The sequence below is a fragment of the Oryx dammah genome, unplaced genomic scaffold, assembly GCF_014754425.2.
Source record: "Oryx dammah isolate SB20612 unplaced genomic scaffold, SCBI_Odam_1.1 HiC_scaffold_26, whole genome shotgun sequence".
Taxonomy (NCBI): domain Eukaryota; kingdom Metazoa; phylum Chordata; class Mammalia; order Artiodactyla; family Bovidae; genus Oryx; species Oryx dammah.
In genome coordinates, this window is record NW_024070210.1 from 49,881,845 (window position 1) to 49,908,649 (window position 26,805).

At 45.8% G+C, this 26,805-nt stretch overlaps 1 protein-coding gene across 3 annotated transcripts in view; it reads left to right on the top strand.

Moving 5' to 3' along the window:
• Positions 1–26,805, top strand: part of CGNL1 (cingulin like 1) — a 172,423-nt gene that overhangs the window by 120,987 nt on the left and 24,631 nt on the right. For all 3 annotated transcript variants that reach the window (XM_040226609.1, XM_040226611.1, XM_040226610.1), the window contains 4 exons: positions 18,149–18,355; positions 19,301–19,405; positions 25,214–25,366; positions 26,271–26,441. In XM_040226609.1, coding sequence (XP_040082543.1) covers positions 18,149–18,355; positions 19,301–19,405; positions 25,214–25,366; positions 26,271–26,441 — 636 coding nt within the window. The remainder of the gene's footprint in view (positions 1–18,148; positions 18,356–19,300; positions 19,406–25,213; positions 25,367–26,270; positions 26,442–26,805) is intronic.

Here is a 26,805-nt window from a genome sequence, read left to right on the forward strand (position 1 = left end):
CATAGAGCCAATTAATTCAATAAAGTTGAATTGTGAGTGTCCTGTGTGCCAGGCACTGGATGAGCAGGGAGGGCCAATGGAGAGGCAAGTTTTGACTGTGAGGAGCTTGGTGGCTGGTGGTTGGTCTGCTGAGCTCTCAAGTCAGGTTGTCTGGGATTGTGCCTGGCCCTGCCGCTTACTGGCCCTGAGAATGGAGCAAGTTACTTAACCTCTTAGCGTCTCTGTTTCCTCACCTGTAATCAAAGAATTTAACAGTTCCTGGGGCTTCCGTGGTGGTCCAGTGGTTAAGACTCTGCACTTCCAATGCAAGGGGGGTGGGCTCAATCCCTGGTTGGGGAGCTAAGATCCCACATGCCATGCAGTGAGGTCAAAAAAGTATAAAAACAAACAAAAAACAGCATTTTTCTTGGGAAGGGTAGGAGGGAGGGGGTAACAAGACTAAGTGAGATGCCCATGGGGTGGGCATAGTGCCCAGCATAGAGCGAGTGTTCAGTAGATGTTGTTCTGCCTGCCTGGCCAAGAGCCTTGTCCTGTGGGATGCAACGGCAGCTTCCCTGGGGCCAGTGGGAGATAGGGTCTAGTCCCCCAAGCACAGCCCTGGAATGGGATGGGCTATGATGGGAGAGAAATGTGACAGGAAAAAGACTTTTCTTTCTTCCTCAGAGAAGTTAAGCTCCAACTTAGCAGCAAAGAGAATGGGCTTGAGGCAAGAGGGTGAGCTCCTGGAGCTATCTGAGAAATGTGTGAGAGTCAGAGGAATGTTGGGGATACTCTGGCGGCAGGGGGCAGAAGTGGAAAGGGGCTGGCAGCTGAAGAAAGGATGGGAACAGGAGGATCCCAGCCATGACCCCTGTCCTGTCTCCTTTGTTCCCTGCAGTGTTACTTACAGGGCAGGTCCTGGGGAGGGTCTAATGGACATCTAACTCGAGGGGGCCAAAGCTTGCCTTTTTTCTTTTTTTGAGTTCAGGAACCAGGTTTCCTCTGTGGTCTCCGTACAGACACATCCCTGTGAGGCTCTATTTTATTTACTAGGAGACTTTGTCTCGGGAGCTGGGGCACATAATAATCAAGATAACACTTGGCAAGACTCTTCCAGGAGTATTGTTTTGGTTCTGGGCCCCACATTTACAAAGAGTACTTGGTACTGCACCCCAGTGGGTGAAGAATAACTTTGAAAATTTAGCCTAAAGAAGAAAAGATAAGCTAAGATGATGTGAAGGAGGTAGGAGGGCTTTAAGTGAGAAGCTGAGATTTGGAGGAAGGACCATGCCCTTCCTGGTTGGTCCCAGTGACATTGAGGAATGCAGATAGCAGCTCAGCGTGAAGATGTTTCCATGGCTGGGAGCTGGAGAAGACGGAAAGGCTTGTTTTGTGAGGCAGTGGGTTTCCAGCCCCAGGAAGCAGAGGCTGGATGTCTGCTTATCTATCAGCGATATGGTGGGGGTGGAGAGAGATTGTTGGGGGGTGGTGGTATACTGGAAATTCAGATTAGGGTTTGAACCAGAGAAACGTGATGTCCCAAATAGCACTGACATCCTGCCACTCAATAAGTAAAATATAAATGAACAAATGAATATTCAGGTCTATTTGAACTTACCTGGAGAAATACAAACTTTGGTAGGCCAGAGAGTGAAGGAAACTTTATCTGCCATATGGATGCCATAAGTCGTGTCTGACTCTTTTTGAGCCCATGGCGTGCAGCACACCAGGCTTCCCTGTCCTTCACTGTCTTTCGGAGTTTGCTTACACTCATGTCCAATGAGTCAGTCAGGGATAGGCTAGATCTCTGCAAGTTATATCCAAGGGTGCCTGTCAAACGGTGGATCATCCAGGCTGGTGCAGTTATCTCAGGGGTCTGGTTGGGGTGCCAGGTCCCCCAAAGTCCCTTGCAGAGCAGTGCTTGTGGCCCAGGAAATTGCAGCCAGTGACTTGACTGGGGGTGGGAGAGAGGCTTCTGGTCAGATAGGGTGTGGAGGACAACCTCGAGCCTAGGGTGGAAGGCCAGTCGAGGACTGGGCCCTGCTTGGGGTGCAGTATCATCGGCCCTTGGTGCTTAAGACTCGCTCAGGACAGGCAGGATTAAAGGGCTTAGAGTAGGGGGAGACTGGTAGCTCACTGCCTGAGTGGCTGCTCCTTGTGCCTGCATCCTGGTGGCGGCTGCCGTGGATGCTCACACAGCTCCACCCTGAGAGTGGACACAGCGTTAATCCCTGTTTGCACAGTGGGAAGCAGAGGCTCTAGTTCCACAGCTGGTTAGTGACTGAAGCAGGGTGACGATAGTGATGAGGGTCACTACAGTTACTGCTGTTTCTTTAGAGCCCTCTGTCGCCTGGCCACGTGCTTCACATTTCACATTCACTCCTGGTAACTCCCCCAGCCCCATCCCCACCCATGCTCCTGCTTGCTGAATGATGTGATTGCTGTTTCTAAGGGAGGTGAAGCTCAGTAAAGGGTAACTGACTGGCTCGGAGTCATGTGGCTTGTAGGTGGCTGAGTCAAGATTGGAACCCAAGATTACCCGATGCTAGAAGCCATGCTGTTTCCTTGTTACAGCCCCACTGTCTCTGCGGTGAAGCAATGGGAGGAGCGGATGGTGAATCACTGAGTGGCCTGCATGTGAGACATGTTGCTTGCCCTCACGTTGCATTGGCCAAAGCTAGTCTATGGCCCCATCAGACTTAAGGAAGACAGGCAGGCACTATTGTACAGATGCCTGGAGGCTCGAAGCACAATGAGTACCCACCATGGTGATTTATGGGGCCTCAATGGTAGGTGCCCTAAATGGCCTTTAAAAAAAAAAAACCACAAACAATGGGACATGGCCCTCAAGGGCCTTTTTTTAAAAAAAAAAAAAACAATGGGACATGGCCCTCAAGCAGTCGTGGGGTAGGTCTTTGATTGGGCTTGACTTCATTCCTCCCCTGTCTCTCCTGGCTCTTCTGAGAGGATAAGTGATGTTTATTTCTTCCTTTATTCAGAAGCTGAGGGACTGAGTAAAAGTCCTTTCAACAGCCATGGCTGGGAAACAATTAGTTCAAGGGGATGGAGGCCAAAGAGTCACCATATGTGCCTGGGAGGAAGCCAGCAGTGCATGCCCTGTAACTTCTGGGTGGCACATATTAATTCCTTCCTGGACACCATTTGTTGTACATACAGTGGCTAGTGTTTTGACACTCGTCATTTTTCTTTATCTGTGCAGTGAATGGACCCGTAACACCACCCCTGTTTTTAAAGAAAACTGAACTGTAGTTCTGAGAAACAAAGTGGCCAGGTGACCACCCCTGGATTGGGACATTGCTATCGGTATTTCTGGCTCTGTTCCCTTTGCCTGGCAGTTAGAGCTAGCTGCTAACCCCTGCAGACTGGCCTGTAGGGAAGGGGCTGGAGGCCGTGTATGGGCTTTGCAAGAGACCAGTCTGCTTAGCTGTCACAGGAAGCAACCTACATCTTTGAAGGAGGAAATAAAGGTCACCCTTAGTGTATGTCTTAACCCTGGAGATGGTGGGAACCAGCCTCAAAAGCATGCTGATAGTATTGGTCCAGCCTCTTCCATTCCAAACATGAGGTCAGTCCTGATTTTCTTTCTCCAGCCCCTTTTATCATTGTTCCTGCAGCCATGGAGGCAGAGGGAGGAAGGAAAAAGTTGACAGTTCTCTGTGTGAAAGTTGGTCTCGTTTGGAGTGCAAAGAGGCACTAAGGAGAATGGTCATCAGATTGAGAGTTCTTGGTCTGAGAACTTCTCTTTAAAATTTTTAAATGGAATGATTTCTACCACTTAGGGTTGATTGTTTCAGCACTAATGGAAATGTGGCAGCAGCCACATGGGAAAGTTGAAGGATCTGCTTTCCCAAATAAGATTTCTGAGAAGGAAACCGCATAGACCTGTGGGCTTGATTAAGGCCTGTTGGCTTCCAGATTGAGCCTTGGTTTATCTTGGAGGGGTCCCCACAGCTCCCCAGTGGGCAGTGCCCTGGAGAACTTGCTTGTTTATCTTCTGTCTTCAGAAATCCTGTTCAACCTGTTGGAGTTGTGTCCTGACAGCAACCTGATGTTAACCATTTGTGAAGCTGTTTGGTCCATCGGTGATGAAGTCAATCTATCCGGGTGTCTAACCCCTGCTTTTTCCCTGACCCTACCTCCTAGTATTTTCCTGGTGACGCAGAGCTCTGGACTTAACGACTTTGTCTGGGTGGAGTCCCTTCTGCTAGCCGGTGGCCTCGTGAGGGGCTCACAGCACTAGGGGGGGAATGTTGGGTTCTATAAACAGAACTTTCATGTGCTGGTCCCAAGATTAGCATTGACTGTGACCCTCATGGTGAAGGGGAGATGGTGTCTTACAGCTGTGATCTGAGGCTGTTTTAATCTCCTGGACACCAAGATGAACCAAAGACACTGGGGAAATTTTTGTAAGGGTTTTTAGGGAATGGTGTACAAAAAAAAAAAGCTGAAACATAATTAAAAATCTGTAACCTAGAACTTAGTTTCGGAGAAGCTCTTCTTTTAAAAACGGTTTTTTGTTTTACAGATTTTACTTATGGCCATGCTGGGTCTTCACTGCTGCACACAGGCTCTCTCTAGCTGTGGCGAGCAGGGACTGCTCTCTAGCTGCAGCGTGTGGCCTTCTCACTGCGGTGGCTCCTCTCATTGTGGAGCATGAGCTGTGGGTGCTCGGGCTTCGGTAGTTGCAGCACAGAAGCTTTGTTGCCCTGTGGCATATGAGATCTTCCCAGGGCAGAGATTGAACCCGTGTCCCCTGCATTGGAAGGTGAATCTTAACCACTGGACCAGGAGAGTCCCAGAAAAGCTCTTGCAGTGCAGTTTTCCTGGTGCTGAAGGACATAGCTGAAGCCCCTGGCTGGCAGGGGTACATCTGCTTTTTCCCTTCTCTGGCTGATTATGGGGTTTTCCCCTAAAGATGCTGCCTCCATTCAGAAGAAGCTGGTAGCAAGTAGCAGAGCTCAGAGACAGGAGTCAGAGGGCTGGGTGCAATCCTGGTTTGTGGCTTTGGTCTACATGACCTTATATGTAGTTGTCATCGATTGTCGTCATTTTACTGTGTGCCTAAAACATTGCTACGCGCCTGGCATAACGTCTCCATTCATTATTAGCACAATGGGGAAAGCCAAGACTGAGAGGTGAAACAAGTAGGGCCAGATCAGGTCGCTAACCCCCAAGCCTGAACTCTTGTTTTGTTTTCAGCGATAACATTCACATAATGTAAAATTCACGGTTTTCAGCATTTTAAAGCGTACAGTTCACTGGTTGCGCAACCATCACCACTGTCTGATGTCCAAAACAAGTCCATCTCCCCCAGACGAAGCCCCTTACATCCAGACTCCCTCCTTCCCTGTCTCCTGGCAACTACAAGTCTATTTCCTTTCTCTGCGGATCTGCCTGCATAAGTGTTTCACGTTGGTGGAATTGCATTTTATGTCAAGGCCTGAACTGTTACTGAGCATGTTGTCTCTTGGAGAAATTACTTGACCTATTTGTGTGCAGAGTATTTTTATCCTAGGTATTTTTACTCCAGTAGGAATATAGGTTTGTTGTGTGGCTTAAATGATAACCTTTGTCAAATGGATTCTGTGAGCAGGCGTGGGACATTTTATTAGTCCAGTTACTGTCTGAATTTCAGGTCACCCTGAGAGTAGATCTTTCTGGTTTTTTAACCATTTAAAGGGAAATGTATTGATTTATTTACAAGGACATTGTGAAGAAACCAATGATATTTTTAGCCTATATAATCACCAAGTTACTATAGAAAAAAACTGGGTATTTGAGTATGATTAAAAGGGAATATATTTTAGGTGGCTTTGTAAGCAGGAAAATCACCATCAGAGCAACAAAAAAAATAGGATATAAACAAAATCTTCATTAAGCACGATAACTTTCCAGCTCAGTGAGCTCTGGCAGTTTGGTGACTGGAGAGAGCAGTGCTTAGTTCTGTGGCAGGAAGTTGATGTTCAGATGTGTCCTTAGCTCTAGATGCCGTGGCAAGGACATTGGTTAAAAAAAAACAAAAAACCATCTGAGTTAAGTGAACAGCATCAGCATTTGAAATTTAAGTTGTAGGGGTAAAACCTCTGAAATTCTTCATTTAATGCTTACCTAATACTGCCCAGTTTCTTCTGGTTCATTCTAGAATCCCAGACTTTTGAGCTGGCAGAGACGCTGAAATTAGCTAGATTGACCAGTTCGTGTCACAGAGGAGGAGACTGAGGGCAGATGGAAATTAAATGACTTGCCTGAAGTCATCATACAGTAAATTATTAGCAGAGTCTAACCCAGAATCCACATCTTCTAATAAAAGGAAACAGAATACTTAACTTTTGCTACTCTGGCTTTGGAATCAACTCTTTCTTGAAGATATTTAGGGTTTTGGTAATGAGTAGTCTTCATGCATTGGAGAAGGAAATGACAACCCACTCCAGTGTTCTTGCCTGGAAAATCCCAGGGACGGGGGAGCCTGGTGAGCTGCCGTCTATGGGGTCGCACAGAGTCGGACACGACTGAAGCGACTTAGCAGCAGCAGTCTCTCCTCCTTTACGGTTTCCTTTGCCAAGTTTATTCCCATCTTCCTCACATACTACTCCATTGCCACTGTTGGGTCAGTTTGTCTCCCTCGGTTCTCATCTCATTGTAGCAAAGAATTGAAATGACAGACCAGGACAGCTCAAGCAGGCAGGGTTTATTAAGCAGGCAGTACATTCTCAAGCGATGAGAGCGGACCAGCCCCCATAGGAGTGATCTCAACCCTTCTCAGCTTCCCTTTTTATATCTTTTGTTACTTCCTCTTTGGTGGTTTCTGGGGCTTGATTGGTTGTGTCCCAAGCGAATGAGGCGTGAGCCTGAGACCAATCGGGGGGGGCGGGCATGTTTTCCCACTGGACGTCTTCACTCTGGTCCGTGATTTCTCTTATACAAATGAAGCATAAGCCTGAGACTAATCAGGGAAGGCTGGGTGAGAAGGGGAGGACATGCAAATAAAGTATGAACCCGGGTCCAATCAGGGAAAGGAGTGTGAGTACATTCTCCCGTTGCCATTTTGGACTGCCATTTTGGGCCCTGTTTCTCTATTCTAACTACCAGCACCACAAACAGAGCTTATGAATGAGGAAACTGTATAACCGGTTCTGTAGTTCTGAACTGTAGTTCAGAATCTGTAGTTCTGAAGTACAGATAGGCTGGGGAAAAATGGTATTGGCATTTGGGAAATATAGTTAGAGAATTTTGGGGAACTCTGAGGTAACTCTTAGAGAAGGAGTTTTAAAATTGGTGTTTTTCAGTGGTTCAATGTCCTTTCACCAAAAATGGTAAGTAGGCAGTCAAAAAAGAGTAAGGAAATCCCCATCACTTTATATTAATGCAGGGATCTCAGCTTTTTGAAGCTCTCATATCTCTTTTTTGGGGAGTGGTGGTTTCTGACCCATTTAGAGCAAGTATTGCCTAGTATGCTTTCTTTAAGGACGTGAACTGAGTTCAGGGTTTGCGTAGGTCATAGTGTAAGCTGACTGCACACCTGCAGTGGTGCCCAGGCTGCCTGACGTCCCATCCCAGGCCCTGGAGTCATTCCAGGAAGCATAAAGGGATGTGGGGACCTGAGGTGTGAGTGTCTGCTGGGGAGCCTTGAGGTTTCCTCAGCCTGGACCTCACTCCTCACAGTGGGACTCACAGACTAGCCTCGCTGGCACCGCCTGAGAGTTTGTTAGAAATACAGAGCCCCGGCCTGCATTCTTCCTGAGTCAGAATGAGCATTTACGAATTCCCCAAGTGAGTCCTGCACTATTGAAATGGGAGAAGCCCTGGCTTAGAAGCCTCATGCCGGTGAAATTTATAGATTATCTAGGGAAAGAGATGAAATGAGCAGCTTATGATTAAAATAGATGCTATTTCTTTTCCTCAGTAGTTTACTGTTGCTCAGGTAGGGGAAAGCTGCCACCGTAACACAGGGGACTTGGTTCTCCACACATTCAGAGTGACAAAAGGACTCATCATTTGTGAACCAGGTCCTCACTGTGGACATGAAACTGATGTCCACAGCCGTGATGTGGAAAGCTGGTGACCTCCCAGCAGGTGACCCGGCCTCAAGGACACTTCGAGGACCCATCAGCTGAGTTCCTGCAGCCTCACTCACTGAAGTGTGGGGGTGGCTGGTGACGTGGAACCAACGAGCCAGCGTTCCAATCTCTGGACTAGCAGCCTCCACGCCTCAGCTATTTTCCCTCGTTCAGCAAAAAAAAGGAAAACAGAAAAGAAACAAAACTGGCTGTGGAAGAGGCCGTGTTAATTAGTAAAATCTGATGTCATGTGTGTGGCTTCTGTATTAGGACAAGCCAGGAGGGCCTTGCCTTACCTGATTACTTTTTATCCATCAGGAGTGGGCCTGTCCCGGGTGTCTGGTGTGTACTTCTGCAGTGCATCAGCACCTTTGGGTCAGGAAAAACCCAGACATGGCTATTTGTGGTGCTGTTGGGGAGTTTTGTGCTCGTCATGGATAAAAGCTTCCCCTGGCCCTAGGTGACAGTGTGAACGTTTCTAAATGTGTGCGTTAACTCATGAAAATGTGCCAACTTGTATGCAAGTCATTATTTGCAATGAATGGCGGTACCAGGCAAAGACTGGGGCTTTGCTGTTTGTGTGTGTGTGTGTGTATGTAGATAACAGTTATATAGTCCTCCTCCAACCACCCCCACCCCCCACCCCTTAAATCAGTAATTAGAGCGTATGGTTAAAAGTCAACTATTTTAGAAGTAGTAGAAATTCATCTAAATTTGCTGAGTTGCACGTTGAAACATGCTGTTTGTCTGTTTGGAAGAATTTTCTTAGTTGCCATCAGTTTGCCAGAGCATCCTTGATTGGGAAATGGGGCTAAATTTTTAATGAATTAGTCAACCAAGAAACCTGACTTGCCCTTAAAATAAGGGGTCATGTAATTTGTGCAGTACAGTTGCACTGGAAGGACTGTTACAAGATCTCGTTTCTCTCTTTTGAGAAATCTATAGGCATGATATTGAGCTAGTTAAAATGGGCAAGTTATAGTCTGAAGCCGGGCTTGATTTAGAACCACAGTAGGTCAGCTGGACAAAGTCCTGACCTTGTGAGAAATAAATGTGGGTTTTGTTGGCTTGGTGTGCATCTTGGCAGCCACAGGAGCCATTGCTTAGTTTTACTAGCTACTTACAGTAGTGTAGGTAGGTAACCTCTTCCCTCTTTTACAAATGAGGAAACTAAGGCTCTAAAAGGGCCCAGGAAGAGAGACAGCCTGGATTTGAGTCTAATCTGGTCGACTCACTGCAGAAACCTCAGCTCCATCTGTAGACTCCTAGATGCACAAACTGAGCATTGCATTCTTGAGGTGATTTATGTCTGTGTTATTCAGACTGAGATATGTGCATGTGTGCTGGGTGGGGAGAGTGCTTGCCACTGCTACAGGTGAGAGGTGGCCCATCTTCCTGGAACACCGAGAACACAGTGTCTCAGTGTAAAGAGACATGGAGTAGAATGAAGGTCACAGTGTCGATTGCATATTGCCCATGCATTTTGGATGGAGAAGCCCACACCTTAGACACAGTTCTCTGCATCCCTCAGGGGTCTCTCATCACCCCAGGTTGGACTTCTCTGCCCTGGGGTTGCTGGGGTGGAAAATTTGGAGAAGCACTCATGTAAGTGCAAGTCCTGGGCCATGTGGGCCTTTTCCACTCTCCCAGCTATATGTGGTGAAAAGGAATTTCTTAACTATGTAAACCAGCGTGGGAGAGTTGGCACTCTGCTCTGTTTGTACAGCTGCTCCGCGGCTCCTGCTCCACAATCTTTCATGGCCTGGAGGTATCTGAGAATTTTCTGGGAGAGGGTTTTCTAGAGGCCGGAGGAGGTGAGAACTGGACTGCAGAGGTAGTTGTTCTCCAAGTGCCTCTGGTCATTGTTCGTCTTTTCAACAAAAATTATATTTATTTAAACATTTAAAAATATTTCTTGAATTTCCATAGTTCACAATTTAAATATTATAAGAGGGTTGCAATGGATTACCTCTCTCTGCCTTTTCTCATAGCCCCACTTCCCTTCTTTACAGCTAGCCGGAGTCACCAGTTTCTTGTGTAACCCAGTAAATACATGTTTACCCCTTATTTTTTTTCGTTCAGTAGCTAAGTCATGTCTGACTTCTTGCGACCCCATGAACTGCAGCACGCCAGGCTTCCCTGTCTTTCACTGTCTCTCAGAGTTTGTCCATGTCCATTAACTCATGTCCATTGAGTTGGTGATGGCATCCAACCATCTCATCCTCCGTTGCCCCCTTTTCCTGCCCTCAGTCCTTCTCAGCATCATGGTCTTTTCCAGTGAGTTGGCTCTTCACATCAGGTGGCCAGAGTATTGGAGCTTCAGCTTTAACATCAGTCCTTCCAATGAATATTCAGGGTTGATTTCCTTAGGGTTGGCTAGTTTGATCTTCTTGCAGTGCGGGGGGCTCTCAGGAGTCGTCTTTATACAGACAGAAGCACACCAGGTATACGAGTCTGTGCACTGTATGTTCCTCGTGTAATCTTATTTCCTCCCCCAACCCCTCCACCTTTTCTTTCCCCCCACCTGCACGGGATATCATTGAACTGATGTAACTTATGTAACAAGTGCCTGATCGATTTGCACTTAGTTATTTTCAATCTGTCAGTATTATAGTGCTGCTATTGATAAGCCTGTTTATAAGTCATTTTACACACCTGTAGGGTAAGTAAGTGCTGGAAGAGAAGTTGCTGGGTCAAAGGAAAGGTACGTTATATTTCTGATGGATGCCCCTGAGTCACCCTCCAGGAGCTCATCCCAGTTTCTAGCCCCAGCAGCTGTGGATGAGGGAACCTGCTCCTTACACCACCACACACTGTGTTCTCCGACCTTTTGACCTTGGCCGCCTGATAGGTGAAGAAATGCTTCCAGGCAGTTGTAAGGAATGGTTCAACCTTGAAAAACAAGAGAACATCTGCAGTTTTTGCCTTTGTGGTGATGACCTAGTGTAGTGTTTCCAACCTTTTGGAGTGGAATTAGAGTTGATATTTGTTAACTATTTCTTACAGCTTGTCTGAATGAATAATACATAAGATATTAAAAGACAAATCCATGTGATCTTTTTTACAATTAGATATTACATAGAGCATATGATGTAGCTAAATGAAAATGTTACGAACAGTGTGCAAGAGATGCGAGTTCAATCCCTGGTTTGGGAACATCCCTTGGAGGAGGAAATGGCAACCCACTCCAGTATTCTTGTCTGGAAAATTCTGTGGACAGAGGAGACTTGGTGGACTGCAGTCTATGGGATCGCAAAAGAGTCGGACACAGCTGAACACACACACGTGATGGAACATCCTCCCTGCTTTTGCTGTGACATCCAACACCTGAGTTCAAAGAATCACAGAAACAAAGTATTGCCAGTTAGTTAATTCAGTGAGGTCAGCATTGTTTGTCCCCAGTGACACGTCAAAGTAGATCTTTACTGACTCAGGTCCTGGGAGAGTTCTCCTGCCTTTGACACAGTCGTGAGATACAGACTGAAGTGTTTGGAAAAGATCTGCATAGATGAGAGTTCAGAGTTGGAAGAGCTTTTGGAGTCTCTGCTGGGAAGTCATGGAGAAGAAATTGCATGTAGGACTTGCCTTGAATAAAGGGATGTGATTTTATTCTTTCAGATTCCAGTACTGCTATAAGTGAATTAGGTTTGGTTTCAGGAAAAGCAGTCTTATCCTGTGGACTTTATATGAAATCATGGATTGGCGGTGTGGTGGTAGGGTGGGGGCAGGGACAGGGGAGCGGCTGTGAAAAGTCTTGCCAAGGGAGGCGTAAGTTAAATTTATTTGTATACATGATGTGGTTTGCCACACTACGGAGACGTAAAGCAAAACACGTTATCATTTACAAATAGTCAAAATAGGACAAGGCGCCTCAACACAGACACGCTCCTGTACAGTCACACTCAGCCTGTGAACGGGAGAGCTGGGACCTGCCTGGTCCATCCTCCCGAGATGAATGAATGGGCTCAGGATGTGTCCTGCAGCTTTCAAACAGAGAAAAGAGCGAAATCTAAACATCAAAGTACAGCATAGGGTCCTTTATCTAGCGTGTCAGGGTGCCAGATATGCCCAAATCCAGCTTAAACCAGGTCTGGTTTTCAGTATCCTTGCTCTTCCTGAGATTTCTGAGGGAATGGAAGATCACGGACTGCACGTGTACGTGTTCTTGCCTTCACCAGAAAACCGAGGCAAAGATCGTTAGCCTCTTGTTCTCACTGATGCCTCAGCAGACCTCAGATCCTCCATCCCCTCCTTCCGACTCAGTCTCTAGGTTTCCTTCATCCTGTTTTTCCTCTTTTTTGAAAATCAGCTGTATTGAGATACTTAGCATACAATTTGACTGTTTAAACTGCAAAACCAGTGGCTTTTAGCATGTTTACAGAGTTCTGCAATCATCGCTATAATTTTAGAACATTTTCATCACCCCCCCAAAAAAACCCTCTAATTTTTACTGACAAATTTTGAGTCAAAATATATATATATATATGATACATATATTATTTTAAAACAGTATATGGAATCATATGCTGTATAGTATTTAACTTCCTATGCACCATATCATGACTTTTAAGAATTTTTGTTGAATTAGTGTTTTTACAATGGTGTGTTAGTTTCAGGTGTACAGCACAGTGATTCAGGTATATTCTATTTTAGATTCTTTTCCATTATAGGTTGTTAAAAATATTTCATATAGTTACCTGTGTTGTATAGTATATCCCTATTGGTTACTTGTTTTATATAGTGTGTATATTTTAATTCCAAATCCTGTACCCTTTAGGTGTCATCTCCCAGTCATCTCATTTCTCTCAGGCCTGCTGCTGCTGCTGCTGCTAAGTCACTTCAGTTGTGTCCGACTCTGTGCGACCCCATAGACAGCAGCCTACCAGGCTCCACTGTCCCTGGGATTCTCCAGGCAAGAACACTGGAGTGGCTTGCCATTTCCTTCTCCGAAGCATGAAAGTGAAAAGTGATAATGAAGTCGCTCAGTCATGTCCGACTCCTAGCGACCCCATGGACTGCAGCCTACCAGGCTCCTCTGTTTATGGGATTTGCCAGGCAAGAGTACTGGAGTGGGGTGCCATTGCCTTCTCCATCTCTCGGGCCTCGGCAACCACTAATTTATTTTTCCATCTCTATATAATTGCCTATAGTGGACATTTTATATAAATGTTAATATGTGGCCTTTTATGAACGACTTCTTTGACTTAGCATAATGTTTTCAAGCTTCATCTGTGTTGTAGCATGTATAAGTACTTTATTCCTTTTTTAGGACCAAATAATATTCCATCATATGGACAGACCATGGCTCAGCTGGTAAAGAACTGCCTGCCAATGTAGGAGACTCAAGAGACATGGGTTCGATCCTGGGTTGGGAAAATCCCATGGAGAAGCAACCCTCTCCAATATTCTTGCCTGGAAAATTCCATGGACAGAGGAGCCTGGAGGGCTATATAGTCCATGGGGTTGCAAAAAATTGGCCATGATTGAGTGAACAGACCTGGTCACGGTCACCAGTTGAGGAATATTTAGGTTGTTTCCACATTTTGGCTACCATGAACAATACTATTATGGAGTTTTTGCACAAGTTTTTATGTGGCCATATATTTTCATTTCTCTTAGGTATATATATATATATAGGAGTGGAATTGTTGGATTCCCTGGTGGCTCAGACGGTAAAGCATCCGCCCACAATGTGGGAGACCAAGGTTCGATCCCCGGGTTGAGAAGATCCCTTGGAGAAGGAAATGGCAACCCACTCCAGTACTCTTGCCTAGAAAATTCCATGGATGGAGGAGCCTGGTGGACTACAGTCCGTGGGGTCGCAAAGAGTTGGACACGACTGAGCAAATTCACTTTATGATAACTCTTTAAAATTTTGAGCATGTTTTGGAACTGTTTTCCAAAGTGGCCACACCATTTTGCATTCTCACCACCATCATATGAAGGTTCTGATTTCTCTTTATCCTCTCCACCATTAGCTATTATCTTTAAAACAAAAACAAAAACATAATTTTATTTATTTTTAGCCTCAGAGCATGACATGTAGGATCTTAGTTCCCCAACTAGGGATTGAATTCCCATGCTCTGCATTGGAAGCAAAGAGTCTTAACCACTAGACCTCCAGGGAAGTCCCTATTATCTGACTCTTTGATTATTGCCATCCTAGTGGGTGTGAAGTGACTCATTATGGTTTTGATTTGCATTTCCCTAAAAACTAATGATATTGAGGATCTTCTCATGTACTTGTTGGACTTGAGGAACTGTTTAGAAGCTTGAGAGTGGAGTGAAAATTTATGCTAGCAAATTGAAGTTCTCTTCAGAGTTATATCAGTAAACCAGAACTCAGTCTTTGCCTTCCCACTAAGCATTTAAAAATACATTTCTTTTCTTAAATGAGGAAAAGGTTCTATCCTCAAGTCGGGAAGACCCCATGGAGAAGGAAATGGCAACCCACTCCAGTATTATTGCCTGGAGAATTCCATGGACAGAGGAGCCGGGCAGGCTACAGTCCATAGGATTGCAGAGTTGGACATGACTGTGTGACTAACTTTCATTTTTTTCTTTCATATATATATATGGAATATATATATATTCTTTGAAAGATGTCTGTTCAGATCCTTTGGTCATTAAACAAATTGGGTTGTCTTTTTATTGAATTGAAGATTTCTTTATGTATTTTAAATATGAGTTGTTTATCAGATATATGATTTGTAAATATTTTCTCTCTTATTGTGGATTATCTTTTCACCTTCTTGTTATCATTAGCATGAAAGTTTTTGATAAGATCTAATTTTTTTTTTTACTTGTATTTTGGTATTGCATCTTAGAAGCCTTACATAGTTCAAGCTCATGATATTTACTCCAGTGTTTTCTTTTAGAAGAGATTTATAGTTTTAGATCTTACATTTAGGTATATGATCCATTTTGAGTTAATTTTTATGTGTGGTGTAAGGAAGGGATCTAACTTCATTCTTTTGCATTTGGCTTGGCTCGTTAAGAATCAGTGGCCGGGCTGAGCTTTAGACTCTTAGTTTTATGCCATTGAACTACACATTTATCCTCACGCGTGTACCACTGGCTAACCGTATCTTTGTAGTCTCTTATCTCTTGATGGGAGAGTTAGGGCTGTTGCTGTTCAGTCACTAAGTCTTGTCCAACTCTTTGTGACCCCATGGACTGCAGCACTTCCTGTCCTTCACTGTCTCCCAGAGTTTGCTCAAACTCATGTCCATTGAGTCAGCGATACCATCCAACTGTCTCATCCTTTGTCGTTCCCTTCTCCTCTTGCCGTCAGTCTTTCCCAGCATCAGAGTCTCTTCTAGTGTGTCAGCTCTTTGCATCAGGTGGCCAAAGTATTGGAACACAGCTTCAGCATCAGTTCTTCCAGTGAATATTCAGGGTTGATTTTCTTTAAGATTGACTAGTTTGATCTCCTTGCAGTCCAAGGGACTCTTAAGAGTCTTCTCCAGCACCACAATTTGAAAGCATCGATTCTTCATTGCCCAGTCTTCTTTATGATCCAACTCTCACATCCATACATGACTGCTGGAAGACCATAGCTTTCACTATATGGACCTTTGTGGCAAAGTGATGTCTCTGCTTTTTATTAAGCTATCTAGGTTTGTCATAGCTTTCTTTCCTAGGAGCAAGCGTTTTTTAATTTCATGGCTTCAGTTACTGTCTGCGGTGATTTTGGAGACCAAGAAAATGAAATCTGTCACTGCTTCTACTTTTTCCCTTTTGTTTGCCATGAAGTGATGGGAGTGGGTGTCTTGACCTCAGTGGTTTTTTTTTAATGTTGAGTTTCAAGCCAGCCCTTTCACTCTCCTCTTTCACCCTTATCAAGAAGCTCTTTAGTTCCTCTTCACTTTCTGCCATTAGAGTGATATCATCTGCATATCTGAGGTTGTTGATATTTTTCCTGGCTGTCTTGATTCCAGCTTGTGAGCCATCCAGCTTGGCATTTCACATACTATACTCTGCATAGAAGTTAAATAACCGGGGCAACAGTGTATGGCCTTCTCATTCTCCTTTCCCAATTTTGAACCAGTCTGTTGTTCCATGTCTGAATCTAACTCTTGCTTCTTGACCTGCATACAGGTTTTTCAAGAGGCAGGTCAGGTGATCTGGTATTCCCATCTCTTGAAGAATTCTCCACAGTTTGTTGTGATCCACACAGTTAAAGACTTTAGCGTGGTCAATGAAGTGGAAGTAGATATTTTTCTGGAATTCCCTTGCCTTTTCTGTGATTCAGTGAATGTTGGCAATTTGATCTCTGGTTCCTCTGCCTTTTCTAAACCCAGCTTGTACATCACCAGGGTCTTGATTTATGTCCTGTTGAAGCCTAACTTGAAGGATTTGGAGCATAACCTTACTAGTATATGAAATGAACACAATTATCCAGTAGTTTGAACATTCTTTGGCACTGCCCTTCTTTGGGATTGGAATGAAAACTGGCCTTTTCCAGTCTTGTGACCAGTGTTGAGTGTCCCAAATTTGCTGACATGTTGAGTGTAGCACTTTAACAGCGTTATCTTTTAGGATTTCAAATAACTCAGCTGGAATTCCATCACCTCCACTAGCTTTGTTCATAGTAATGCTTTCTAAGGCCCACTTGACTTCACACTCCAAGATGTGTGACTTTTAAGATGCCGAGCCAAAAAATAAAAGCCCATGTGATATCTGAAATTAACAGTAATCATTCTGTAATTGTTGCCATTCCTTTCGGTTATGGATTGTGTGCTGCACATTCTCATTTTCAGATGAGACTACCTAGAGTTTGCACAAGGAACTGTATCATAATTTAAGCATATTTTAATTTCCATTTTATGTTAGACATTTAGAAAAACTTACAAGCATGCATGCACACCCGTGGTGGATTCATGTCAGTGTATGGCAAAACCAATACAGAATTGTAAAGTAAAATAAAAAATAAATTAAAAAAAAAAAAAAAGGAAAGCAAATTCAAGAGCAGAGGAAAAAAAAAAAAAAGAAATGCCCTTCATCAAGAGCTGTACATGATTAGGGATCAAGAAAGTGAACTCATTAGTGGTTATAAGACTAGGTTCTAGATTTGTTCTGCTTGAATACATTTCCTCCTACATGAACTTGGACAAGTTCCTCAGTCTACCCAAGGGCCAGTGTCTTTGTCTTTAAGAAGAGTAACCACTTGGGCTTTCCTGGTGGTCCATTGGTTAAGAATCTGCCTGCTAATGCAGGAGACATGGGTTTGACCCCTGGGTCTGGGAAGATTCCACATGCTGTGGGGCAGCTAAGCCCACAAGCCAAAACTTCTGAAGCCCACATGCTCTAGAGTCTGTGCTCTGCACAACAGGAGAAGCCACTGCAATGAGAAGCCGCTCAGCACAACTAGAAAGTAGCCCCCCGCTTGCCACAACTAGAGAAAGCCCGCACACAATGAAAACCCAGTGAAGCCAAAAAAAAGAGAATAGCAACCACCTCCTAGAGTTGTGAAAAGGCTGAAATTTCATGTCAAGGACACTGATATGGTTCTGCAAAACTTTTCTGTAAACAGCTAGATAGTAAATATTTTAAACTTTGGCCCCAGGTCTTGACACAGCTGTTATACCACGAAAGTAGCCATAGATAGTATGTCCCCAAATGGATGTTGCAGAGTTCCAGTAACGCTTGATTTATTTTAAAATTTTATTTGTGTATTTGGCTGCATTGGTTCTTAGTTGTAGCATGCAGGATCTTCGTTGCAGTGCACGAGCTTTTTCTAGTTGCAGTGCTCTGGCTCCCCGAGGGCACATGCTCAGGAGTGGCAGCATGGGCTTAGTTAGTTGCTTGGTTGCTCTGTGGCATGTAGGATCTTAGTTCCCCAACCAGGCATCGAACCTGCGTCCCCTGCATTAGAAGCATAGTCTTAACCACTGGACCGCCAGGGAAGTCCTGGCACTTTAGTTTTAATAACAGGTGGTGGGCTGGACCTGTAGGCTGTAGGGTGCTGATCCCTGGCTTAGCATGGTGCCCAGAATGTAGTGGGTTTTTAAAAATGTCAGCCATCCTTGAAGTGGGGGGCTGGGCCTTGACTGTGGTTCCCGTGCTCACCTGTTCCATGTCTTTACCAGAACGTTGAGGTCCTGGCCAGTCGGAGCAGTACCGCAGAACAAACCCAGGTCGGGGCAGAGATGCGCGTGAAGGCTCTGCAGGAGGAGAACGAGAAGCTGCGGGGGAGTGTGGAAGAGCTGGAGCGCACTGTGGCTCGGCTGCAGAGGCAGCTTGCTGACCTTCAAGATGACGAGGCCAAAGCAAAGGAGACACTCAAGAAGTGTGAGGTGAGGCTTGCTGGGCCCCCAGCTTGGGCTTGGCAGCCACGGATCCTCCTTTCCTGTGTGAGTGACTTGAGAAGCTGAAAGGGATTTATTATCATAATCAAGTAGGAAAGGTCAAGGTGGCTGTGACTGCCTCTCTGTAAACCATTGCTTTTGTTCCTCTGTGCGTGGTACAAATGGGAGACAGCTTTTGAAGAGGCCTGGAATAGGTCTGATGGAGTTGGCTTAGGGAGCTCAGGTGCAGGCACAGGGGTCCCTGTTCGCCCAGACACCAGGTGTGCTCAACCTTTTCACACTGAGCCGAGGCCTCCAGACACCCCAAAAGGGCATCTTAACCCTACCATCAGGCCCACTCTCACTCATGACTGTTTTTTCTTTTTTTAGCAGTTGGTTGATGGTTTTTGAGGTCACGCAAGTTTTGCCAAACCAGTTACCTGGTTTTCCAGATCTCTAGCAGTGGGAGACCATTAGCAAGAGACACGCACTGATAGCTGCAAGAAATGGCAGCTGACGATAAACAGAGAGAAAAGAAAAGTGATGGGAGGGGTATTCTAACAGAGGTTTCCCAAATGGTCACCGTTAACATCACCTGAAAAGCTTTTTCTCAGACTGTGTGCCTAAGTCACTCGGTACTTGAGTCCTGAGTCGATTCATACTTGCGTTCATTCAGTGTTGTTGCTGATGCTCCTGTGCTGAGGGTGGGTATCTGTATCTTCCCCCAGATCATTTCAGATGACTGGTTTGGATGTTCATTTCTGGTTAAGAGTGGCACTGCAGACAGGCACACACATCTGTTTTGTGCTACTGTGGGCCCATGACAGGTGTATGTGACCGTAGCCCCTGCCGGCTATGTCTGTGGATGTCCCCTGCCTGCCTTTCATGCTGCTGAGTCAGCTTCTTAGGCACAGCACCCATCTGAGTGTGCATTAACTCCATGTTTCTTTGTAGGGAGAAACTCGGCAATTAGAAGAGGCCCTTCTGCATGCAAGAAAGGAAGAGAAAGAAGCCGTGTCAACCAAAAGGGCCCTGCAGACTGAGCTGGAAGAGGCTCAGGTAGACATTGAGGGTCCTTATCCCCCCACAGAGGAAGCGTGAGAAGGAGGGACATGTCCAGATCGCCACTGGTCCTGTCCTTCCAGGCTGCTCCTTCCATGATAACCATCATGGACTTCCGACTGTCTGTATAAGCCAGTGGTTCTTTTTATTCATTTATGTATTTATTTTTGGCTGCTGGCTCTTTGTTGCTGAGTGGGCTGTTCTCTAGTTGTGGGGAGCAGGGGCTACTCTCGAGTTGTGTCTTGTCATTGCAGTGGCTTCTCTTGTTGCAGAGCCTGGGCTCGAGGACTCCTGGGCTTCAGTAGTTGTGGCGCCTGGGCTCTAGAGAGCAGGCTCAGTAGTTGTGGAGCACGGGGCTTAGTTGCTCTGCGACATGTGGGATCTTCCAGGATCAGGGATCGAACTCGTGTCTCCTGCATTGGCAGGCTGATTCTTTACCATCGAGCCACCAGGGAAACCCCTAGACTGGTGTTTTTTCACCTGGGGGACATTGCAGCAGTGTCTGGAGATGTTGGTTGCCACAGCTGGGGGGTGCTACTGGCATCACATGATTGGAGGCCAGGGCTGCTGCTCCCTATCCTGCACAGCCCAGGACACCCCCACAGCTGTGAAGCACCCAGATTTCAGTAGTGCTGGGGCTGAGAAGTCCTCCAGACATGGAAGAGCCTGGCAGCTTTCCAAAGATAAAATGTGAACTGTGTGAGAAGGCCAACAGAGTCAGTCCCCAGGGCACTGCTGAGTCGCTCTGTGGCAGAAGCCGATTTCCTCTCTCCTCTGGGCAAATAGATGCCTCAGAGCACAGTCCTTCAAGAGGGCTATTAAATGAAGCCCGAGGAAGTCATTTCCTTGAAACTGGATAGCTATCTCTATTCAAAATCAGCAGATTCTTAGAAAATTAGTTTTTCCCATTTGAAGGTTAGAAAGATTGTTTGAAGTATGTTCTTTAAAAAAAAAAAAAAAGCAAAGTCTGCACTGAGGTTCTGAATAGACTTTGCACAGTGACCTCAGTGTGATTCAGGTATGTCCTTCTTTCTACCTGCTCTGGAATTTTAAAGAACCAGCAGCATCATGCATTCCTCAGGTGAGTTTCTGAGGAGGTAAAAGCCAGTTGTTTTGAGCAGCTGTCTTAGAGGAGTCTGTTAAAGTGTTTCCTTAGGACTTGTGTGTCTGGAAGGGAGGGTGAGGCAGGGGCACATGAAAAGTGTCAGGAGCTGAGTCAGGATTCAAATTTGTAAATGCCTAATTGCAGCTTTCCTTTCATACACAGCATCATCTCCTCAGGGCTAGAGGCGTGTGTACCGGGGTTCACTCAGGTCAGCCACAGCTCAGGAGCCCTCACCCCCAAATATGCACCTTCTCTTTGGCTTTGGACAGAGACCTTGTTCTTGCATGCAGTAAAGTCCTGTATTTTCTTCATTTTGGTGTCTTAGCTTTGGATTTCTTTTCCTTTCTTTATTAATCTAGATCTTTTGTTACTAACCCTTGTTTGGTTGATTTTGTGTGAACGGCAGTTGCCCTATGCTGCTGTTTAAGGCTTGTGGTGTCTACAACCCAGCAAAGTGCAGGGTTTACATCTCTGAGCTTCTTGGGGACAGAAAGAGGAAAAACATTTGTGTTCTGTGGGGGCAAAAATCTGCACTTTTGTATCACATCCACACCAGGCACTGGGTACAGCTGTTACAGGCTCTGTCTTTATCATCCTTTTATCAAACCAGAAACTTTCACACAGAAGGAGGTGGTTCACCAGCTGTGAATCTGCAGCTCACAGCTAATTCAGTGGAAAGAACAGATGATGGCCTCAAGGTCTAAAGATCTTAATGTGATCCCTGCTGGCCTCTACCTCCAGATCTCCATCCCTGCCTTCAAAATTATCCCTGACGGGTTACTTTTGTTCAGGCCTGTTTTCCCAGTGGTGTTGAGATGGTGAGACTGCTTCAGGCAGCATGTGGCTGTGCTAACCACTGGCAACCTAATCCGGCAGGAATTTTAAGAGGGTCCAACAATCTCACCATCATTATCTGAATTATCTTGTTTCAAAAGTAGTGCTATGGAAAACACACTATCACTCGAAACTACTTTGCTTTTTCTCAATTTGGGAACCAAACAGTCATTCCTTTAGTTCATTCTGCATGCCTCTCCCAAAACTGACAATCAAAAGGGAGCTTAACCCTTAGAGGAAGAAGAGAGTAACTTTTTTTTTTTCTTTTTCCCACATAAGCCCTTTATATTTCAAATTTTTTGTGCCTTTAACAATCTGCTGCATCTTCATGTGTGATAAATATATTTCTTGACATTGTAGGTGAAGACCTTGTGAACTTCAGTTCAGTTCAGTCGCTCAGTCGTGTCCGACTCTTTGCGACCCCATGAATCGCAGCACGCCAGGCCTCCCTGTCCATCACTAACTCCCGGAGTTCACTCAGACTCATGTCCATCGAGTCAGTGATGCCATCCAGCCATCTCATCCTCGGTCATCCCCTTCTCCTCCTGCCCCCAATCCCTCCCAACATCAGAGTCTTTTCCAATGAGTCAACTCTTCGCATGAGGTGGCCAAAGTACTGGAGTTTCAACTTTAGCATCATTCCTTCCAAAGAAATCCCAGGTCTCGTTTATTCTGGCTCAGTCAGACAGAGCAGGAGTTCTTAAAGGGGATACTATTCTTGGTTTACTTCAGCCCAACCACTTGGGTGAGGATTGGGCTGCTGTGTAAACCTGTTTATACTGCATTTATGACAAAGATGTCTCTTGATTACCTTGAGAAATGGCTTCTGCAGATGAGGGGGCCATAGTTCTTTTCTTCAGGGAAGGGTGATGATGATATATGTTCTATTTGCCTGTACCTCCCACCCTAGCAGACTTCTGTGTACTGAGACCACAGAAGAAGAAAGCCGCCACGCTTGTCACAGTCCAAGGTTAACATGTCAAGGGCTCTGAGATCCAGTTCTTTTTGATCAAGCCTCCCATTCCCTCAAGCCCTTCTGCTCACCTGCCACATAGTTACTGTTAATACGGACTGATGGAGGCCTTGCTCAGCCATACAGTAAAAGGCTTTGCGTCTACTGAGATAATGGTCCCCAAGCTCAAGGGCACTTACTGTACGTCTACCCTCCTTGTGTTCTGGATTCTCCACTCTGACAGATTTTCCTCAAATTTTGTCCCAGTGTTGGTCAAGAGACTTGTATGGCTGGTCTTGGAAATGCAGTCACTGTAGCTATAGAGCATTTCACACCTAACTCCTAAATGCAAAGTTGCCGAGTTTGCTGCTTTTCATGTGAATTTGGGACATATTTTCTCAGCAGTGACTTATTAGTACCTATTTCTTGAATCTCCGAAGAGGCAGAGCATTGTTTGAACAGCATTTCTACACTTTTGAGTATATCAGAATTATCTGGGTAAAACTTTCAAATGCAAATGTGTGGGCTGCACTCTAAGAAAAACTGTGATTCCATCAGAAAGGGCTAGATTCTCCATTTTACATAAGGAGTCATCACCCTTGCTTGGTGATTCTGATATAAGAAATCTTTAGATTACTTTTGGGGATAGGAGTTAATTTGCAACCACAGAGTTTTTTTATCCTGTGCCTAATAGTGAATCTGGACTATGAGACATACTCAGATAAAAAATCTATTTCTTGCCTTAATAGATCTTACTGCCATGCAATAGAAGCAAGCATGCAAGAAATATTTAAAAAATGATTTAGCAAAATTATTTTTCTAGGCAAATGTGTATGTGTTAAAGTTGGGACGAGGTGTGTTGGTCAAGCCCAGCTCAGATTGTTTGAGCCTCAGGAGTCTCCAGTAGCACAGGAGCAGAGCCAGGGCCAGGGAAGGGCGTGTTGGTAGCGGAACCCATCCTGAGCCAAAGGTAAAGCAGAAGAGCTCTCACCATGTGGGAGCTGAATGGAGTCAAGGCTGGCTTGTCTTTTGGCCTGGAGCCCCTGAGATTTGGAATCCAAAAGGAAGAAAGAGAGGCTGGGGGATCTCTAGGGGTAGGGGTTGAGTCATATCCTGGCATTTCTACGGGAAGGCGATGATGTCCCTCTGTGAGTGGTGGTTTAGTCACTAAGTCGTATTTGACTCTTTTCAGGCTTCATGGACTGTAGCCCTCCAGGCGTCTCTGTCCATGGGATTCTCCAGGCAGGAACACTGGAGTGGGTTGCCATTCCCTTCGCCAGGGGATGTTCCTGACCCAGGGATCGAACCTGCGTCTCTCTTTACCACAGAGCCACCAGGGAAGCTGGTATCCCTCTGTATTTGTTGTTTTCCAAGAACTGACATTCTGAGATACCTGTTCCTGAGAGTTTGCTCCCACACAGTGGAACCATACCTCACTTACCTTGCCCTGTGTGCTGCCCCGTGCTCTCGACACACTAAGTCAACCACAAACGTGAGTCCCAGGGTTGACCCGACCCTCCGTCTGGTGTGAGCCACGCTGACCGTGGTGGCTCTCAGTCCTGCTCATAGCCCCACACTGAACTCCTGACTCCCTCCTTCCATCCGCTCTCCCCAGCTGCTTTTTTTGACCTTGGTTCCTAGCAGCAATTAACTGCAGTGGCCTGGCTGTGCTGGGTTGTTTCTCTGAGCACAGTCCTCCACAGGTGGCTTTTTGGCCCCAGGCCGTGTGGCTGGCCAGTGGATCTGTTCCAAAACTTTGGAAACCAGAAGCGCCTGAAGTGCTTTGTGATTTCAAAATGCCTGAGTTACTGCATGTGACTGCAGCTTGTAACCTGTTAAGCTCTGTACAAATATAACCATTGTCCTTATACAGCCTCTGCAGGGACACAAGACTTGAGCAGGTCCCAAACAGTACCTGAACCCACTCACATTCAGCTCTCAACGCCTGCTGCCATTTTTCTTATGATCTAGCTGCGTTTGGGTTACGCTCCACTATTCTAGGCTGTGCCCCTTCGTGATACCTTTATGCCACAGCTCTTCATTCCTAGCCATTTAAAGAAGCTACTCTAGTGTTCCTAAGATATCTTAGGACTTTTTCTTTCTTTTAGAATTGCATGTTCTTTTTTTTACATAAAGGACATTAGTCTGTATAATGTTGTGAGATGAGAGCCACAGAGGAACCCAGGGGAAATATTGCACCCAAGATGTTACATTTTGTAAGAAGTACTAATATTTGATGTGATTCACTAAGTAACCACTCATCTGTCTTTTTCCTAATGAGTGTGTCTTCTATTACGTACCTCCTGTCCAGCAGGCTCCTCAGCTCATAGATTGCCAGATTCCTTCTCTTCTGTGTGTGAGTCCATCTCAGGGATTGTTGATTATAACTCCCCCTACCCAAGGAATCTTGGCCCATGGGACAATTTGTCTTTCCTTATAGTTTCATTTTTAGCTATTTTAATTGTAAGAACCATCTACATAGCAGAGACAATGCTGGAACATTAGGTGCAATGCTGCATATCACAGGATGTGAATTGCTGCATGGGTCGAAGTTAGTCTACTGTATAACTTCCCCGCGGTTTTTGAGCATGAGCTCTGCCAGGTTTTTGGATACTATCCTGAATCACCATCCCCAGCAGCCCTGGCCGTTTTCTGTATTTCTGTAATGCATCCTTTCTGCCCCTTCATTCCTGCCTGTGTTTTTGGTGAAGTCAGCTTCCATTTTGGTCCCTGAATTTCAAAGCTGACAATATCCTCGTGTCTCTGTGATGGCTTTATTTAGACCCTTACCCTTATCAGTGATGTAGCAGGTCTGATTGCTTTGTGGTGTGGCTATGAAACACCCTTTGCCACCCGTCCCTGCAGCTGCCCTGGCAGGTAGGTGACAGGACTGTCCTTTCCTTGCCATCTGCAGAGAAATCTGAGCCGGGCCACCCAGGAACAGAAGCAGCTGTCTGAGAGGCTCAAAGACGAGGCCGAGCAGAAGGAGCAGTTAAGGAGACTGAAGAATGAGATGGAGAATGAGCGATGGCACCTTGACAAGACCATTGAGAAACTGCAGAAGGAGGTAAGGGGCAGGAGTTGGGGAGGGCACGGGGCCCAGCCCCTTCACCCCCCACCATGCTGGAGGGCCTGACAGCTGAGCAGACCTGCAGTGTGTCTCCGCACGAATGTGTCTGGGATTTGCAGATGCCCTGAAGCAGCTCTTCGGGCCTGTTGATAATTGCAGTTACAGAGAAACTGGTTTAGAGAATGCCCCCTGGACCCTGGGCCCAGTTCCTCTCATCCCTTACCCAAAGAACCCTGGCATTGTCAGTGCAGATGTCGCGGATGGTACCTCAATCAGAACCTCTGCCTTTGTACGTAATCGATGTTTTTGCTTCACCTTTCTTGTCCAGGAGCATGAAAGGCAGTTTTAAAGCCCAGTAGTCGTGGCTTCTCTGCTCCCCTCTACCCTACAACATCCAAAAGGGGAAAGGCACAGAGCCACATGGACTCCCCATGTTCTAGAAGCTTCCCTGAACGCTGGCCAGTTTCTGACATCTGCTCTGTGTCAGTCAGTTTACCAGCTCACTCATATCTAAGTAGAATTCTGTCTGTGTCGTTTTAATTTTGACAACAACCCTGCCAAGGTATAGATTATGCCTTCATTGTTTTTAATGAGCACACTGCGGAGGCCCAGAGAAGGCGAGTAATGCCCCAGTTGTATAGCTGGTAAGTGGCAGAGCGAGAATAGGACCCAGGACCCAGACTCTAGCTCCAGAGATAGGCCTGTTCATGTCGCCACGCAACTTCGTTAGAGGTGACTAATCTGGGCAGACCATGATCTGTAGACTTTGGGGGGCTACAGAGGAGAGAAGAGGAGATGTGTTGAGATGGGGTACAAGCCTAACTCCCAGGCTCCAGATGGAGCCTCAAGGCTGGGGTTGGGGTGGGGTGGGGCAGGGTTCACACCTGTGTCACTCCTCCAGATGGCCGACATTGTTGAGGTGTCCCGCACATCAACGCTGGAGTTCCAGAACCAACTGGATGAATACAAGGAGAAAAATCGCAGGGAACTTGCGGAGATGCAAAGACAGTTGAAGGAGAAAACTCTAGAGGCAGAAAAGTCCCGTCTGACTGCCATGAAGTTGCAGGATGAGGTAATAATAGTTGACCAGAGCAGTCCTGGTTTACCCGTGTTCAGAATCTGCCTTGAAACTCTTCCAGGAGAGGCTGGGGTAGATTCTTGTTTTCTTTTTTCCTGCTGCCTTGCCACACAGCATGTTCGATCTTTGTTCTCTGACAGGGGATTGAACTTGTGCCCCCTACACTGGAAGCGCAGAGCCCTAACCACTGGACAACCAGGGAGTTCCCACTGGGGTAGAGTCTTAAGACAGCATTTGAGCTTGGTTCTCAGGATGGTTGCATCAGGGCAGATGGCATTCTAAGACACAGAGGGACTCAGGGCCTCTGACGTGAAATTGACACAACTTGTTTGTGTGATTAAGCCAAGATATTCTGCCT